Raw genomic sequence first — 20588 nt, 5'->3', positions numbered from 1 at the left:
TGAACTTGTACGAAACTTTGGAAGGCACACACTTTACTGCACTGTTCTGTTTGTTAAATGGATAACAACAACAACAAATTACATTTTGTAGCTCCTCTCATGTCGGGATAATATCCCGAGGTGCTGGATATAATCTTGGATTTTAGTATGTAACTACAACTTGGAAAATAGCTTTATTAAAATTCATCCCAAAATGCTGCACGCTGTTTTGCGCTGAGGTGGCTGGGCCAACAAGTGAGGCTACAATCGATTTCAGTCACGAGCCTGACCACTCGCCAGCGGCCCCAATTGGATATGCTCCTGAATGAACTTTGGCTGAGGCCAGCATTGGGCTTAATAAATTTATTTCAGTGGAAACTTCCAAGTTTCTTTGAAATAAATCTTGATCTATCAACTCACTGTTGGAATGAACAGCACTAAATACAGCGGTTAAGATCCACGGACTGGCAAATATAAGTGTACAACAGTTATACCAGAGGAAATACAAAATGTGTGCACATATACTCTGCTGGCCAGCCACAGCTCCACCTCCCCAGGCACCCGTTCCCACCTGCCTGTGCCCACAACCCTCCATCCGGACATCCTGCCTCTCACCGACCTGCCAGACATCTGTCAGTCACTCCCCTGCATACACATAGTCTGTGGGATGACAATATGAGGTGCAGCATATTTCTTACCTCAGACAGTTTATACGGCAGAATCAGTCTGTCTCCTACTGTCACAGTCTTCCTGGTCGTCAATGCTTCAAACAGCATCTCGTCTTTTACCTAATTAAAGCAAAGCACCGTTCATATCAAAGGATTACTGAGACTTTCCCATTCAAAATGATTACAGTGTTTAGGATTATGGCTCCTGATAACTGTTCTGCGAAATGCAATAGCTTAACCTTTGCAGTTTGATCATGGATCAAGAGACTGGACACATTTAATTTCTTTCCTTTGTTTATAGTAGAATAAAACCTCCAGTTTTCAAGAAATACATTAACCCCTTAGGCACAAGTTACAATTGTATAAGAAGCTTCACTACAAAAATAGATAAGTACAATTATTAAACTGCTTTGGGTTAAAACTGTTTTTACCATTTAATAATTAATGTAGATAGAAAGTAAAAGGCAACCCCGGTCTAACTGGCAAAAGCTTAAGTCATTTTCCTGGGATTAGTTGGTAGCTCTTTCAAAGAGCCGGGACAGGCACAATGGGCCGAATGGCTTCCTTCTGTGCTGTAAATTTCTATGACTCTAAATGGTTTAATGCGTCATCTGCAAACGTGCATCATGTGTCAACAAGTGCAACATAACTACTCAGGGAAGAAGTGGGAAGATACAGTTTAAGCTGTAATTGATATCACAATGAATTTGGATGAGGATACGCCCATCAACAAGCCAGTATTGTACCAGCAGCTCATCAATACATACAGACATTCAAGGTTGCACCACCTTCACTGAACTGTATGATTGCAGACTGCCGATAACCAATTATTATGTTATGTGCACAATTGCAGCTTGCAATGTTTTGGCAAATTTCCTAAAGGCGTCATGTATAATGCACACCCTGGTCAGAGGAAATTTGCCGGAGGGGAGTGCACACCAAACAACATGATAATTCATAACTTGTAAGAAAAACTTAATCCCTGGTTAATTCCATCTAATTATAAAGGCATTAGATTTTTTATAATTGTGGGTGGTAGTAAATGTTAGGAAGGTTGGTAATAATAATAATCCTTGCATTTGATATAGCGCTTTTCACATCGGGAGGACGCCCCAAAGAGCTTCACAGAACACATTGTAAAGTGAATTGACTGTATATTTGTGAGCGAACGCGGCAGTCAATTGCGCACAGCAATGTCCCACAAACAGTCGTAGATTAAAAATGACCAATTTATTATTGTTTTTGGTTTTGGAGGGATTATTATTAGGCTTTGTGTGGAGTAAGGAAACTTGCCCAAGGTTTTGCCCTCTGCCTGGAATTGAACTCAGGTCTCTCGCTTGCAAAGCGAGTGCTCTAACCACTGAGCTACAGGACTCCACAAACCACCCTCATCTGGTTTCTTGCCATATCCACTTCTACTTAAGTGTGAATCAGGAATAGCAGGACAGTGAGTTAGTTTGAATTCCAATGATCTGGTTGTGCATAAAATAGGCATTGAGGTACCACCACCAAATTCTAAAAGTTCTCCAGAGCATGTTTAAAATTCCCTGTATTGTTTCAATTCAGATTTGAGCAGCCGGTAAAACAAAATGGTTGTTTTCTGTATTTACAACATAATTGCTGTGCACATATTGGCTGCCATGTTCGCCTATAAATACAGTCACTATACTTAAGAAGTAAAAGCCCTGTGAACTATTTTGAGATGTCTTGAAGACGCAATAATGTGTTATATCAAATGCAAGGATTATATTTTAAAAAATATATTTTTAGGCGTCTGTTTTTTCTTTTTTTTAAAAAAAATGAGAAAATCAAAGAAAAATTCCACAAAACAAAGGTAAATTCAGTTCAACAACAACAACAAGATTCCATTTATAGAGCGCCTTTCACGTCAGGAGGACGTCCCAAGGCGCTGCACAGTTGCGTCATGACCCGAGCAGGGGGGAAATGGTCAGGGTGAGGGGAGGGAAGGGAGGGAGAGAGGAGGGGGGAAATGGTCAGGGTGAGGGGAGGGAAGGGAGGGAGCGAGGAGGAGGAAGAGAGTCGAGAGGAGTTCAGCATTGTGTTTGGAACATTCGCTTATTTTTCCTCACCCGAAACGTGTTTGGTTGCAATGTTGGTGCCAGGAATACGCAGATAAACATGTTCCAGCATTTCATGTGCAGCTGGAAACCTGTCTTCCAGTATTACTAGTACCACAAATATGTTCACAAAACCATAACTGTGTGTGCAATACTGGTGTATTCACAGGATCGGGTTTTTGTTTACCTTCATATTCCCAGAAAACACCATTGCAGATAAACATGATTCACAATGCAAGTGCACAATAATAACAACAACCCTCACATTTTGTATAGTGCCTTGCACTTTGGGAGGCGCTGTCAACGCACTTCGAAATATGCTGTTCCACAGTAAAGTGTAGTGACTGGAGAATTCGAAACACAATCATGGACACTCAAAAAAAATGCTAATTTATTTTTAAAATATTGAATTAAGGTGAAAATAGTTCACCAATGGACTTTCACTGAGAAAAAACAAAGTTAAAAAAACTAATTTAATGGACGTTAAAGATGATACAGTACCTCCAGGAGTTCGGAGACAATGGGTAGCACCTCAGGGTTACAAATGTCAATGGAATCATCCCGAAAGGTCTTTCTCTTGTACTTTATGTTCCCAAGGTGTAGAATTGCAGACAGAAGAGAAAATATCCTGTAAGGAAAATTATAGTTCAAATTAAGAGTAAACTAACTGCATTCTAGAGGTTATAAAGGCAGAAGGACAGAAACAAATTAATGACAAGACACCCAGTTGGAAAAAAACAAAATAAAACACCAGCGCAGACTTGATGGGCCGAGTGACCCGATTCTATGAATATGTTCTATGAACAGAATAAACCAGTCATTTTCTCATACCTGCTATTTCAACATGTATTCATCATAAACTCATCCTGCTACACCATGATGCCCTCCCTCAACCCAACCCTGCCCACCGCCCCACCCTCGGGTCCTGATCCCTTAAACTTTATTTCAGATACTTCTGCAGGTTGATATGTTCAATACCAACACTGCATGACCTAACTGCTGTCATGATCTAGTTATGCCAGTCTAAAGGCTGCTCGTTGACCTGTTGTGTTTCAGGACAATGTGGCACTGTGCTGCCATGCAAACCACACACAAGCAGATGGAGTCAGATTCAGCTTCACGATCACATGGTGGTTCACCTCGTAACTCAGCTGAGAAAAATCACAATGTCGGGAAGACGTCCCAAGGTGATGAACAGTCAGAGATCAGGACCCGAGGGTGGGTGGGCAAGGTTGGATTGAGGGAGGGCAGAGGAGGTAGGAGGGTGGTTGAAGGCGCAGTCAAAAAGGACGGTCTTGAGTTGTGCCTTGAAGGAGGCAAGAGAGGAAGCAAGACAAAGGTTTCCTTACTGCACACGGCTGATAATAATCCCTCAAAAAAATAATAAATGGGTCATTTCAATCCACGACTGTTTGTGGGACACTGCTGTGTGCAATTGGCTGCCACATTTCGTCCACAAATATACAGTCAATTCACTTTACAGTATTCTGTGAAGCGCTTTGAGAAGTCTAGAAGATGTGAAAAGCGTTATATGCAAGGATTATTATTATTATTAATAAAGGGATTGTGGGATGGAGTTCCAAAGAGTGGGGGCAGAGAGGCTGAAAGCGCAGCAGACAATGTTAGGGTGGGTCAGGCGGGAGACCTGGAGCAGGCCGGAGCCTGCTGAGCTGAGGGAGGGGACAGGTTGATAGGGGATCACCAGGTTAGAGGTGTAGGAGGGGGCAAGGTCATGGAGGGCCTTGAAAGTGAGGACGAAGATTTTGAATTCTAATGTTTGAATGTTTTGTGCAGGACAACACTTGTGCTGCGTGCAGACTCATGCAACCTCGACAGAGAGCCAAGGACTTGTGAGATTGGGTGACATGCATTCTGCAGGGCATTTCCCTGCAGAAAACAGCAGTTTATACCACAATGTGCTTCTCCAGTGGCAAGGCATCAGTTATGCCACCATTTATTTAATCCGTTGTTTAACATAATTTAGTGAATGAAATCTAGCGATAACCTTTTCTGCATTGTATGTGTGTGCGCACGTGTGTGGGGGGGTGGGGGGGAATGGTATCCTTGGGAGCTTCCACTCACTGTTTACGTGTCTTGGGCAGGAATCCGACCATTTCCATTGCCAGTTGCAAGCGCTCAAAGTCATGCTTGAGATCCTCCCCCTCCACTGTGAAGCTGTCCTGCTATATTCAAGAAAAGAAAAATGGATGAGCAACATGATTATAGTGGAAATTAAACACTTCTCATTGAAGTTAAAAGTTAAAATACTGAGTGCAGTCAGTTTACACCCAGGTCTGTTTTATGGCACCCAGTAATTCAAGGAGAGTAATCTGATAACAGTCTGATTTCTGTTTCTCATTGCCTAAAAGTTCTGCAACTGGCTGACGTACTTCTGGTGCCAACACATTACCCACCAGAATCTAGGTATGAAAATATTTGATTTAAATCTCGGCCATTAGATTAATTCCATGATAGAAAGGTGTTAAACTGTTATTGTTATGATGCAATTGCCTGCACATTTATTATTCTCATACCCGATATTGTGTATTAATTAACATCACAATTTTGAACAACATTTTGCACAACATGGTGATGCTGTTATTAAAAATAGTCAAAGACAGATTCTGTGAAAGCTATGGAAGCCAGTGGCAGAATAGACATGCAAAACAGAAGGTAACTCAGTTGGAAGCACCTTCCTGCATCTCGCCACACTTGTGCAGAAACGCACTTGTGGATTGCAGATGAGTATTGCAACTCAGTGAGAGACCAGCAAGATTGGCGAGAGAGGTAAGGCAGGCTGATAACCAAACCAAATTCATGCTGAATCTGACCCACATTCCCAGCAGCTATTAAAACAAAGTTGATGCAGTTAAACAGAAGATGCTGCAACAGCACAAACAGGCAACAGGCAAATGCTGTCTTTATTTGGTCACTTCTGTAATAGAAATGAATAGGTAATGCTAAAGTCACTGCAAATGACCCTTTTTAATCACAATAGACTTTGGTGCAGTAGGATGCTGAAAACCAACTTCATTAATTTTTTTTACAGGAATTCACAAAATGAGGAAGCCCCATAGTTAAGGCAGGTAGTTAATTCCCACATGTAAATGAGCAGTACAAAAAGTGGAGATTGCAAACCTCGACTTAATATTCAGGCCAATTGAAACCTTCAAAACAAGACGGTCATGTTTTGCAAAGTACATGAATAACTCCTTGCACCAATTTTGTGTCAAGGAAACTCTCTGTATTTTACAGTGGTCAACTTTGTGGTTAGCACATGAATGCAACCAGCCTTTACTTTTTCTGGTGCTCACAAACAGATAAAAGATGAAGCCTACAAGCCAATCAGCTGGTCATATTCAGTGACAGGTTAAATTGAAGTTTTACCGAAAAACGAAACTAGGGAGATTGGCTAAAGTCTGTCCAACGCTGTTAGTCATCATTTGTGGCTGTATCTAACTAGAATGCTAACAGCGGATGTCAAAGTATTTTCTTTCTAGCTAACTTTCAGTAGCCAGTCCTGGAGTAGCTAGTCAGATCTAATTCTAAAGACAATACTTTTGGTTTCATGATTTTCCAATCTGATTTTTCTTTGTATACATACAAAGTACTGCATCCATTAGTGACTGGGCAACTGGTAATGTCTGGCAGCTCATGTCTTAGTGACATGAATTTGTCGTAATTTACCCAGATCTTTACTGACGAGATTTCAAAACTATTACAGGAAATGACCAAAAAGGATCAAGGACAGCGAGCATTTAACCACAGGGAAAGCAGTTTGTTCCAGTGGTAGTGAAACATCTGTTCTGAAGTGTTAGACTGAACCTTATTCAGTAATCATGGAATTGTAGAAATGACAGCATTGGAGGCCATTCAGCCTATTGATCTCAGACCTAAATCTGGGTTTATCACCACTTGAACAAGCAGCAAGACTGGCTTTACAAAGAGAGAAAATCAAATGGAACTTTTTTCCAGTTAGAAATATCAAGTAATGATAATGAAATCCCAATTATTGGTGCTGGGAACCCGGCAACTTTTGATTGCTTTCCTTGTGGATGTCCAGTGATGGGTCACAGTCTCACCACTGACAGCACAAAACTCAAATACTAACCGGCTCTGAATCATAGTAATAATCATCCCAAGTCTTTCTGTATGGGCTCTGAGTCATCTGAGAAAGCAAGGTAAATGGTGTTAGGAAGCACTTGACTAAAACAGCCTCGCTCCCTCTCTCCTCTATTGGACAGATCAGCATGTGTGCTCAAGCAGTGAAACCCAAAGAAAGCCAGCTTCACACTCAAAAATAATCCCTCACCTTTATCTAACCTAGCAAAGATCTACTAGAAAAAGCTCTAAAACAATGTGTGTATAAGTGTGCAAACTCTGAGAAGTGTAGTTTGCACCCACATGTAACTGGTGACCAATTATTCCATGAATTTTCCTTTTTATTTTAATTAGAAGGAGAAATTAGTGTATTTGTTTGCGCTTGTGTTGCTCATGTGAAGACTTCAGTAACAAAAGGTTGTGTTTATATAGCTCCTTTCATGTAAAAGAATGATTCAAGGCCCTTTACAAATGGAATGGTGAGTTCCACAGGGAATGAGAGACTGAAAGTCATCTAACACCCACCCCACCGACCCAACCCTTCCCAAATCCAACCCCCAGATCCAGTGCAAACTCTCCAATGTCCAGCACCATGGCAAGTCCTCCTGACATGAAATATATATATTTCTATATAAATGCAATTTGTTGCCGTTTGTTTATATTGCAGTAAAGTATAAATAGAAATATCTGGTGTCTGCAAAACATTTTTTTATATACTCTGATAAACATTACCACATTATACATCACCTAATTTGTGCTACTCCCTTGGCTGCAGTAATGGTAATTGACTATGATGTTTCAGAAACCCAGATGGCTGTTGCTGAATGCATGTGTTTGAAATTGCAGGATTAAAAAAAACACACTAGGTCCTTTGGCAACTGGTTTGAGCCTATTTGGGATCCATTGTCTAGACCCACTATTAGTTGCTCATGCAATATCTGGGGCCTAACCACTCACTGTCTGACCTGGACAGCTAACGCATCGGAGCAACTATAGCAAGAGCATCTTTTAGTAACATACAGCAAATCAGGGTGGAAAATTACTGCACATTAGTGCTGAAAGTAAACAGGAACAGAAGCACAGAAATCAATATAATACATAAATTAATAAAATTGAGCCAAACTTGGTTTTAACATTTGTAAGCTTGTTTTTAAATTATTAAGGTCCTTATTAAGGTAATCCGCAGCAATGTTAAACATCTAAAAAAAATTAGCTTTCAGTTACATCAAGTACTTTCATTGTTAAGACTGAAGACTTGAATTGCACACTTTGTACGTGACAATCCTAGGCGTTGGTGGCTTCATCCCCTCCTTTGATTAGTGGAAATACTGCTTCTTGTTAAGATATAGACAAAGCCAAGCATTTGTATTAGTCCACAAGCTAGTTATCAATTTAAATACCAGTAACATTGCGTCTGAGTTAAAATCAGCTTTCAAAACATCTGTAAGAATGGTATACTGTAGCCTCCTACTCCTGTACAATATCAAGTAATATTACAGCTGAACCTAACATTTATTTTTAATTTTGTGTGATTTGGCTTCAGAATCCTCCTATTTTTCGAAGGTTTTGTAGTATTAACTCTAAAGCAATATTATTATAGAATCATCTTTCTTATCTTTGCTGGATATTCCTTACCCTCTTCCCCCAAAATAAGTATCTCTATTTAGCGAGCACTCACTTCCACTCAAATTCTGACTTTTCATCCCCGTTGCACAGGAAATGCTCGTCACATTGCTGGGAAAGTGGATGTGTTCAGCCTATTGTACCAACACATGATTTGAACTCACTCACAGCATTGTCTGAAATAACTAAATCCGCACCGCAACAAAGGGACATTGTGTGTGTGATCTTTCGTACGTACTGCGCCCACAGAACATGACGAGATTCATCATCCCTGTAATGCATTGCTTGGAATGGGGAAATTGGAACGTTGAATTTTAATATCTTCAGGATTTACGGTGCCAATGAAGCTCAGTTTGCTTTTAAACATCCAAAAATAGCAGTACATCCAATATATGAAGGCCTCACTATTTACTTTAATATATAACATCTAACAGGCATTGAACCCATCTCTGTACATCATCTGGCTCATGGATCCATTTTGCCCCACTCCCCCAGCTGTGACCAACTCCACTCTCCCACTGTTTCTAGATGGAGATTGGTGCTCTCACTCCTACCAAACTCTGACTTGTTGCTCATAAGAAGGAAAATATTACTTTTTATGGTTGTGAATTGTTTCTGAGGATTCATAGAGCACTAAAATTTTGTTAATGTAGTTATAGGCTTTAAATCCATTAAACAGACAAATCATTATAATCAGAAACATTATAATCACAGACGGAACTCATTGACAACACCAGTGCTATGGGGAAGGTGGGAAGGATTGAGGATTTTTAGTATGAAATCAGAATGCACCAGAATATTCATTGCACTGAACTCACTTGGTTCAAGTAGTGGTATTCCTCCGGCTCTAGGAGATGGAAGCTCTTTTTCTCTTCTTCACTGGCTCCTGCCAGCAGGTAGTAGAATACATGGTAATTCCTGGAACAGAGAGGCTTGTGAGATCCAACACTAGAACACCATGCTAAGTCTTATCCACTAACTAACCACAAGGCATCAACAAGGAGTCCTGTAGCTCAGTGGTTAGAGCACTCGCTTTGCAAGCGAGAGACCTGAGTTCAATTCCAGGCAGGGTGAAACCTTGGGCAAGTTTCCTTACTCCACACACCTAATAATAATCCCTCCAAAAACCAAAAACAATAATTAAATTGGTCATTTTTAATCTACGACTGTTTGTGGGACATTGCTGTGCGCAATTGGCTGCCGCGTTCACCCACAAATATACAGTCAATTCACTTTACAGTGTGTTCTGTGAGGCGCTTTGGGACGTCCTCCCGTCGTGAAAAGCGCTATCTCAAATGCAAGGATTATTATTATTATTATTATAATGTGAAGTTATGAACTAACAAAATCAGTTAGGCCAAATATAGAACTCATATACAACATTCTTGGCCCCTCCCCACCCTGCCTCCCCCCGCCCCACCACCTGCCCAGTGCTCTTACATTATATTTAACTGACTGAATTTTGGGGTGATTACTCACAATCTGTGGGTGATTGAGCGCTTTGATATTATGTTGGAATCCCTAACTGTCCAGTACTTTGGGACGTCCTCGAGACGTGACAGGCGCTATACAAATGCAATTTGTTGTTGTTCTTTTATAAGGTAGCCATGCATTGCTTGAGGCTTCCTGTTTTTTTCACATTCAGTACCAAACGATCAAGGTCAAACAAATAATTTGAATTGCTATGTGTCCAGTCAAGGAAAACTAATAACCAACCTCATGACACATAGTTACATAGATTATGCTGGGTATTGAGTTATACATGGAAGGGGGGGGGGCTGATGAAGGGATTATCACTCAAGGTAAACACAAAACAGTAAGCATGAAACCCAGGACAGTTCAGGAACTCGGAAAAGTCCATCTGTGGAGAACATAGCAATTCCCAAGTGTACTCCAAATCAGACTGTCAGAATTTATATTAATGGGCAAATTGCATACATTTATTAGCGCTAGTGACATTAATAATTTTTCTAATGAAGTATACAACATCTCTGTTTCCACATAATGACCTCCACGTATCCTAAGAAAGAAAATTACCAGCAGACTCAACAGGAATCAAGATACTTTGCAATTCTGCATCTAAGTCTCTTTTCCAGCATGTAAAGTTGTTGCATATTTAACATTTGTTAAGTTACCTCTCCCCTCCTCACTGAAACTAAAAAAATTAATCAAAAAGTAATTTCACAGCTTTCTCCCCAATGACTTACTGGTTTCATTAGTAAGATAATAATAGAGGATCATCAATGTCAGTTTTTTATAGAACAAAACAAATGATCTTTTACATCAATCTTTAAAATCTCATTCTTTAGCCTCAGCAAAATTGTCCAGTGAAGAGATTGATCAAACAGAATGGGAAGACCACAAGTCAATAATAATAATCTTTGTATTTGATATAGCGCCTTATCATGTCTTCGAGAAGTCTCAAAGTGCTTCACAGAACATACTGTAAAGTGAATTGACTGTATATTTTATGGGCGAAATGCGGCAGCCAATTGCGCACAGCAGTGTCCCACAAACAGTCATGGACTGAGTGACCACATTTTAAAAAAAATTTAAATGGATTATTACCATCAGAAAAGCAATCCGTCAATTGACCAGTCTGATGACTATGTAAAAAAAAGCTTACCAAGGCCTTTAGCTTGCAGGGTTAGCGGACACCGAGTAGGAAAACTCTATGCTCTCAGCGACTGGTCTGCTCTTCCAAATCCCACTAATGAGCCAAGCCAGCTAGTCCATCAACTATGCCCTGAACTGTTGTGGTCCTCCTGGCTCAGTCTACAGCCACAGAGGATCAATCCAATTCTGACCTTAAATTGCTGGGCAGCTCATCTTGGTGCCAACTCAGTCCCAAAGAGACCTGCCAACTTCCCCAGCTAGGAATATGGTACAGTTGGTCATTAGACATGTGACACTCACAGTTTTGAGCCCTCTCACCATAGACAGCTTGTACCAGGAATTTCTCGTCACACCAGGAGCAGTGCAACAGTATAAAATGTGTGACAGCATTGACATTATCCTCTTACTTATAGCCTTGAAACGCAACCCTATCCGTTTAACTCCCCTCTCCACTACCTCCTTCCCTGAGGATAACCACTTGTTGGTTATTAAACATCTAACATCGCAGGTTAGCTTATCTAACTACTCCCTAAATTGGATATGCTGAGCATAATTCTAGCCCAATTACTTCTCCATCAGAGATCAGTGAACTCAGCAACCGTGAAAAGAAACAAATCCTTTTCAGTCATAAGCAATTTTATAAAGAACTGCCTTAAGGCAAATCATCCAATTTCAATATCAAAATGGAGCATTGCTCTATTTAAAACATGATACATTTTCATTGATCATAGCAGTATAACAGAAACCAATGGGATATGATCATAATGATAGCTAATTAATTGGTTCCTAAAATACTATAACGATCTTACCGTTCATTGTGCTCCTGATAGACCAGCCTAGACTTCTCCAGCAGGTACTTTTCAACATAAGCCCTGAAAATTAACAGAAATAACATCATTTTTTATACCTAGGGAATCTTAACAATCACACTGCACAACAACCATTTCATGGCTCAGTTGGTAGCACTCTCATCTCTGGGTTAGAAGGTTGGATTTCAAGCACCCATGTCAGGACTTTGAACTTACAATACACACAATACTTGGGGAGCATGGTTTTAATAACGCCCTTTGGAGGAGACATTGAACCAAGGACCAGTGTATCTGTTCATGTAGACATTAAAAATCCCATCAAACTATTGGAAAAGAAAAGGAAGTTTCTCCAGGTGTCATGGCCAAAAATTCTACAGATTAGTTGGACACTCATTTCATGGCAATCTGTGGGTCCTTGCTATGTCCAAATTGCTGCCTACATATATATCATCATTACAAGTGACGGCAATTACTTGTGAAGCATTTTGAGACATAGCAGGTACTACATTAAAATGCAAGGATGACTCAATGAAGAATCTGCACCAAAGGCAGGAACTCAAATTCAAACCCCAGGCCTAGATTTCTCTCTGGATCGCTTGGGTCATTCAGAGACTATCAATGGCTGCCTTACAAATGACGTATCTGGGACAGCAAAAACAAACCAAGGACATTCTTATTTCTTCTTACGGACACTGAATAATGGCATAGGAAGACAGCACTATTGCCCCTTCCCAACCTAATGACAATGCATAGTGGCAAGTGGATGTGGGGGAAAAATAAATCTAAAAGAACAATTGCAGACAGCAAATTAACCAAACATCTGGTTTTCATTGTTTTTGATTTAAGATACCTTTAGACAGATTATATACAGAGGTTTTTAAACGGTGATTTCACTGTGCCAACTATCTGAAATCAATTATACATACAGCAAGAATCACAGATTCCTTTCTTTACTGTATGTTATCTCATTTCTCTCAGGGACCTGGTTAACAATTCCCCAAGTAAATTTGGTCATTCTCTTGGCTCTTTGGAGAATATTTGTGTGTACAAATTGGCTGACTGTTCAACAAAAAATACAGTCACTACACTCGAGTACAATCCTGTGAAGCTCTTTGAGACATCTTCCCAACATGAAAGGTGCTACATCAAATGCAAGGATAATCACCATCTTCTATATGATGATTCAGAACAAGTATAACATAAAACAAGCAATTAATATCACTGGTCCTTCTTCTCCTTTGCCCCCATGCATTGATTCATTTGCAAATGTCACTAATAAGCAGAGTATTTGACCTTTTGAGTGGGGCTCTACATTCAAGCTCTTAGACCCTTCTAACATTTGCAGTAGACATACTTTCCAGGAGAGGTCAGTGATAAATGATCTGAGGAGCAGGCACCCTACTCTGATTTCCAATTCTGCCCAACCTTTAGAGCATTTAGGGTGATTTCATTGCCCTGATATGGCCTTGCCTTTGACCAGACAAACTAACAAAGACTGCTATTATACTTTAGGACACCCAGAGTTGAATGGTACACTGAAGAATGGCTGAACCCATTGAATCATTGAAAGAGCCTTGCCTGGTTTAAAATCACTATATGGGAAAGGGGTTAAAGTGGTTATCCTGGCTTTCACCTTTCATCAGAAACAGAATGACAAAAGGTAAATCACTCCAGAAATGTTCCACACGTGCTTCATCACATTTTCTGGACAAATCCCCAAGAGGCAAAACTTTAATCTTGCCAAAGCTGGGCTTAGTTCTGTCAACTTGGCTCAGCTAGTCCCACTTGTGCTTCCGGGTCACAAGGATCAAGTACTGGTAGAACGTTGGTTTGTTGGGAGTCACTGACTCAAACATTTGCAACCACCAGCCCACGCTGCTGCAATCGGTCCACAAATCTGCAAACAGATGTCCCTTCATCTGCTACTCACCCACGCACAGTGCCAGTCTCTTGATAGTTCACTTGGATGAACTTCCCGAACCGACTGGAGTTGTTATTGTGAGCAGTCTTTGCATTTCCAAAAGCCTGTTGGATTAAAAAAGAGGGGTTCAGAAACCCTTAAATAATGCATCTTTGTCCACCCATGTATATGATTTTAGGTATCAACTGGCTCAATTGGTGCCCCTCTTGCCTCTGAGTCAGAAAGTTGCAGATTTATGTTCCACGTTGGGAATTTGAGTTCATAGTCTACAACTTAGATTCTGGGCTGACACTATGTAGTGTCGTGGAAGTACTGTATTATTGGAGGTGCTCTCCTTCAGACATGATGCAAAACTGTGGTCCTGAGATTGGTCAACCATCAATGGTTCCTTGGATTAAAGCAGACCTGCCTGGATTTAACAGGCATGTTCCCTCAGAGCCAGTTCAAACATAGGGAGGACCTTTAAGAAGGTAACTTTTACACATGGCACCCCATTTTATCAACCTCAAACAGGTGAGCCCAATGGGATTCAAATTCCAGAACCTTCCAGTGCTAAGTTCAGCTCCCCAGTATGTTGCACGGCAGTAAGAATTAGTCTTAAAATGATGTGAATACCAGGAGTTGCGTCATTACTGAAGCATTAAGCTCTAAAATAATTGACAGTCACCACTCCTCTTACTCTAGCACCAGTAAGCACCTCCCTCTGTGGCACTGGATGAGTTAAATGTTTTGGGGAGTTTGGGGAAAATAGAATTGAAAAGACAATGCAGCCGGGCAAAAGAAACAGGTCTCCAGAACTTTACAATCGTCTTGAGAACAACAGAAAGATACATGGCCCTGTCCTACATACTGCAGTGCTTCCTGCAGCCCTCAAAGAGCATTTTCAAAATACAACAGGCTTTGCTTCAGCTAAACCCTTTGAGCTCTTCAATTCGACCAGTCAGGAGGATGTGCACAGTGGTGTTCTGGTATTAACATTCATACTTGTTTCAAATTCCTCCTTCATCTGCTCAGCAGTTAGCACTTCCTGTGAGACTGACTCGGCCACGTATGCCACGAGAGAAGACTAGGAGCCCTGTCTCCACTGACTGTTATGAACAGAGAAGAAAGCGGCCTGCCCTGAGGCAAGAGAGGTTCTCTCACACACAGCCTCCTGGCATGTTCCATTACAAAACTGGAATGGTATGGTTGTATTTCTCTGTGTGACAAGCATTACTTTCATACCATGTTTATCCTTTTCTGACAAAATTGTCAGAAATTTCTGGCGTATATGTTAGCGATGTCATTTCAAATTGAAAGTGCCATTTGCTAGCGTGCATACTATCCTCTGTTGAACTTTCCTCGCTTTCCACCCAAGTTGTAAAGATGTCAATCTATGTACTTTTTCTCTTTCCTATGTGCTTTGCGACGAGTCTAGGAATTTAGGGGGTAGAAATTCCACCTGAATCTAGATTTACTATTATTTTCTTAGCATATGGAAGCATGCAGAATTTGCCAACTTGTTAAATTCTGTCTGAACTTTGAAAATGGTTTTACGTAATTCTTAAAAGAATCTAGAGTGGTTTAGCCTATCAGCAGAGATATTAGCAATTGGGAACAAAGAAGGTTGAGGGGTGACCTGATAGAGATCTTTAAAATGAGGTTTGATAAGAGTTGATATGGAGAAATTATTTCCACCGGTAGGGGAGTCAGCAACTCAAGGCCATCAATTTATGATAGTTGATAAACATGCAAATTGGAAGGTTGAGTGAATTTTTTTCACGCATATAGTTAGGATTTGAAACACCCCTACCAGGAATTGGTGGTTGAGGCAGAATCCACGTTGGGATTCAAGAGGAATGGAGACAAATGCCTTAAAAAGAGTCAGCCACAGAGCTATGGGGAAAGGCCAGAGGAATGGGACTAAAAGGATTGATCTTGAGGGAGCAACTTGCATTTATACAACACTCTGAATGGTGCTTATGGAAGTGTAAATTATTTATTTCTTTTTAGAAAAAAAAGCAAGTGCTGGAAAGCTGAAATAAAAATTTAAGATGCTGCAAATCCACTGAAGGTCAATAAGCAGGTGAAGGAGAAAATGGGTTAAAATTTTGGGCAAAAACCTTAGTTAGAAGTCATACCTGAAATGGTAGCCTATCTTTCTCTTTTAGTTCCTGATTGACCCTCCGTGGATCACTCTGGGTTTGTAATTAGTTTTTAAGTTGTGCTCAGCCAATATAGATGAAATCTTTTTCATAAATTCAAATAAACTAATTTTGAATTGGAGGCAACAATTAACTTGATTGCCACATTTTGTATATTCACACAGGGGTCAAAAATTCAGCATTCACAAATGAATTAGCCCCAGATTGGCATATATCATGCCAACCCAGTCCTGATGCAATCCAATGTAGATTTGCTAATTCTAGTCAACTCCAGTTACAATATTATGATTTTGACGCCACTGGGAACAATTCCATCAATTCTACATTCATTCATTTAAAATGTGTGTGTGTAGGGGGTGGGGGGGGGAGGAAGAGGGAGTGCTATGGGTTTTTTTCCACTATGATATTCACTGCTGTTGTGTCATTTGTAGTCAATGTACCGTGCAACTGCCAGGACTGACCATCAACAAAATCGAACTGCGCAAATATAAAATTAAGCATTAATTACAGAATTTGCGTGCCTTGGAACAGTTCTTGATTGAACTGCATAAAGCAGCAACTCAGTGTATGTGTGACATCAGTGTGATTCATAGTTTTTTCTCCCTCCTATTTAACACCCTCCTTGCCAAGTTGTGTGCATTATTGTGAAGCACCTTCCTGAGGGAATGTCTCCAGTTTGCACTCTTCTGTTTGCTGCTGCAGCTGACCTCCAGTATTTTTAAATTCATTTTTCTATAGTTTATGGAGCTGCATCTGTTTCATGTTTTCCCCATTCACAGAATGCCATACAGATGAGAAACTGGCTGCACTGAAAGGCCAGGCGGCAGAGCAAACCTAAATAGAAGACTGGAAGCACTAGGTTGCAATATGTGATAATCCCTGTAAACTCCTCTCCATTATCATGGAATGTTTGTATGACCAAAGCTGCCCAAACTCTGACATCTCTTTGTTAGTTTGAAGAGATAAATAATACATTACAAACCAAATTGAATCATTTATGAATTTAGAAGGGGAGTGATTTCTTCTTTCCTGACTTCTTCTTGTTTACCCAGTACAAATCCTGTGCTAAAGCTCCCTTCAGTACCATAGGAAGTCTGTATATGTGTGATGGGGCAGTGGCAAGGAAACTTGGGTCAGGAGTGGCCAGGCTGCATCTTTTGTTGATTGCCCCTGTACCTCTCTGATTGCACTGGTGCTACATGAGACCTGCCAGGATGACAGTAACTTGCTCAAACAATGTCCTATCCCAAGGAATGGCAATTCCAAAAGCTGCACATGCAGGTCCACAGGGAATGCTGAAATTCATGCACATCTGAACAGCAGAATGCCTTGAGCAGCTGTTCTGTTTCCTGCTCCATGTGGACTGCTGCAATAGCTCAGTCATTTCATTATCCATGGAAGGGGGGAGGGGGAAAAATCCTTTCAAAGCACTAGTATTTAAGGGAATGGGGACTCATATTTTGTCAGAACCCAGCAAAGATATTTATAAAATATTAATCATGGAATGAACATCTGTATAAGAGGTTTTTTTTGTCATCACAATGATTCTATAGAAAGCGGCCAGGAAAAGGTGTGAATACGGATGGACGATCACAGCTAGAAAAAGCACTGATTATCTGATCTCTGGAGAATCTGTGTTTTCTCCAATTGGAGGCAGCAGGCCAAGTAAAACAAGCATTTCAGCTTTATGGTCATTGTTGTTTCTATAGTTTCACTGCTCTTGATATAATAGCCCCCGTTAACATAGTGTGGTTCATTCACAATTCATCCAAAATAAACTATGCATTCCCAGCCTTAACTTCACTCGTAAAGAACATGCTCTGCACGTCTGCAGATAACTGCTAATTTAAGCTAATTACATGCATCTCTTGCAATGACAGAATGTACATGAAACACACAGCTATTTGCAGTGAAGTGTTTTACGAGGATACAAGTCCAACACTCATTCTAAAGGATAGAGGGATTAGCAGATAAAGGGAGAGGGCAGGTAAATGGAATTAGGTTAGAAGATCAGCCATGATCCTATTAAATGGCAGGACAGGCTTGAGGAGCCGAATGGCCTACAACAACAACAAGATTTCATTTATAGAGTGCCTTTCACGTCGGGAGGACGTCCCAAGGCACTGGACAGTTGGGTCGGGACCCGAGCAGGGGGGAAATAGTCAGGGTGAGGGGAGGGAAGGGAGGGAGCGAGGAGGGGGTAGAGAGTCGAGAGGGGAGCTGAAGGCACAGTCAAAGAGAAAGGTCTTGAGACCGGCCTTGAAGGAGGAAAGGGAGGAAGCAAGGCGAAGGCACTAGGTGATGGAGTTCCAGGCCTACTCCTGTTCCTACGTCTTATGGTCTTATAGGGGAAGATATAATGATACAGCACGGGGATGTTGGCATATCATGAACAATTAGGAAGATAAATATTGGTGGAGACCATTTGAACATGGAGACACCCACCATGTATTGATGAAATGGAAGAGGCTAAATGGGCTTAATGCCCTCCTCCTGTTGCTGTATTCCTAACACTGGTCGTGTGGCTCCTATTACAGAGCACATCATCTACCCAAAAGCTCAGTGCACACCGCACAAAACGGAAAGTACTACAAAAGGGACATTAACCTTATAAATATTTAACCTAATGATTTTAATGTTAAGTGACAATCACCACTTACGGTGCGCTTTTAAAGGTCCAATCTAAATAAGATGTAATTTAGTACGCCTCTACAGCCTACCTCGCCAGGGAAAACATGGAACTCTGAAGCAATGAATAAGGATAATGAGTCTTTGTACAAGCAAAAGTTTGCCTGGGACCCTAGTGTCACTTGTGGGAAATTCTATAACTTGCATCTTCAAAAAAAGGATCTTAAAGGAACCAATGCCTTTTAGACTGCCGAAATATTAGCCGATACTCTCATCTGTAAACTTTCATTCTTCACACGTTTTTAAATGTAGGAACATTCATGAGGCCCAGCAACTCATGCAGCAGGTGGTGATAGGCAATCCCTGGAGAAGCCATGCCAGGCTGTAGCATGGAGGATAACTAGAGTTGGATAGTTACAGCGATTGTGGCTCTGACAATATAGAAGTTCTAACATTTCTCATGTTTCAATTCAGGGCAGAAAGCACATGTGAGTTTTGATGGAAGCAGAAATTCTATTAGTAACTGCGCTTCTAGCATATCCTGAATAGTCCATTTAAGCACATCAGGGAATCATTCCTCCCATCAGTCGCCCCCATTAAATGTACGTTAAACTTCGGAAGCATTACTACTAAATCTCTTGCATGAAAATCTTGATTCTGTGGGTAGTAAAATTACACTTTCTAAGCGTAATGATGCAGAATCAAATATTTTCCCCTCTAAAAATTCAGTATGTTCAATTACTTTTCTAATTGTCTCCTCACTAGCACATGCCCCTGTTACAGGTCATCAGCCTCCTCGTGCTGGGATGTGTCCACAGGCTCTGGTTTTCCTCTGTTTTTCAGTTGTTGATGATGGGCCGGGGCACCAAGTTTGGCACAGCCCACAAACAGTTGAATGGTGGATGACCAACTAAGGAAGGTTTCTGTCCAGGACAAACTCCCCTCTCTTTTTAAATAGTCTTCTAAGAGAAACACGGAGCGAGAATGTGCATTTCAGGCAATGAGAAAGAGAAAAGAGAGGGAAAGAGACGTGCAGGAGATACCACCATTCAAACAGCAAGCTCCTGCTCTCTCAGGACACATGACAATATAACACCGAATACCACAGGATGCCAAGTACCGAGGTCCACAGTTCTGATCCCAGCCAGAGAGCTAAGAGGTTCCAACACCCTTGGCATTCGTTGAAAGGCATAAGCTTTCCTAAAGTCTGCTAGTGCCATGCTAATTCCTTTCATGTGTGCATACCGTCATTTACAGAGGGTTTCAAGTGCTCTTGGATTCAAGCCAGCACTGCCCTGCACTGCAGCAACTTTTTTTTCAAAAAGCAAACAGATAAGGACTTTGCTCAATCTTTCTTAAGTAGAAACCAATTTGCAATTCTTGCATTTAGATTATCCGTTCCCATAGTAATCCATTCATCAGTATTAATCCGCTGTATTCATAGGTCTTGCCTTCAAAGCCACAAGTTTAATGCCTATCTGTTAGTGGAAATACAAAGAAAAATTGAAAGCTGGAAATCTGAAACAATGCTGGAAATTCACAGCATACTAATCAGCACTGATGGAGAGTCATAAAAATGTACATTTTTAGAGGTGCCGTCCTTCAGATGAAATATTAAACTGATGTCCCACCTGCCTGTTCAGGTGGATGTTAAAGATCCCCTGGAATTACTCAAAAAGAGAAGGGAGTTTCTCCTGGTGTTCTGGCCAACAATGTCCCAAATAAAATTTGTCATTTGTTTCAAGGCCATTTGTGGGGCATTGATGTGCACAATTGGGTGGCAACATTCGCCTACAAATACACAGTCACTTCACTTAACAGTATACCCTGTGAAGTGCTTTAAGATATCCTCCTGACATGAAAGACGCTAAAACAAAGGCAAGGATGGTGATTATTATTAATAAGAATAAAAATAATAATAATAATAATAATAATAATAATAATCCTTGCATTCGATATAGCGCTTTTCACGTCGGGAGGACGTCCCAAAGCGCTTCACAGAATAGACTGTAAAGTGAATT

The 20588-nt window shown here is 40.8% G+C and overlaps 1 protein-coding gene across 1 annotated transcript in view; it reads right to left on the bottom strand.

Annotated features, from left to right (window-relative positions):
- myo9aa (myosin IXAa) overlaps nt 1-20588 on the bottom strand; it is a 139742-nt gene that overhangs the window by 52020 nt on the left and 67134 nt on the right. The window contains 7 exon segments of the mRNA XM_042342921.1: nt 678-767; nt 3227-3353; nt 4808-4908; nt 6837-6893; nt 9268-9367; nt 11875-11937; nt 13805-13899. Coding sequence (XP_042198855.1) covers nt 678-767; nt 3227-3353; nt 4808-4908; nt 6837-6893; nt 9268-9367; nt 11875-11937; nt 13805-13899 — 633 coding nt within the window.

The sequence above is a fragment of the Callorhinchus milii genome, unplaced genomic scaffold (genome assembly GCF_018977255.1).
Source record: "Callorhinchus milii isolate IMCB2004 unplaced genomic scaffold, IMCB_Cmil_1.0 Scaffold22, whole genome shotgun sequence".
Classification (NCBI taxonomy): domain Eukaryota; kingdom Metazoa; phylum Chordata; class Chondrichthyes; order Chimaeriformes; family Callorhinchidae; genus Callorhinchus; species Callorhinchus milii.
Note: the sequence above shows the minus strand (reverse complement) of the source record. Positions and strands in the feature narration are given on the sequence as shown.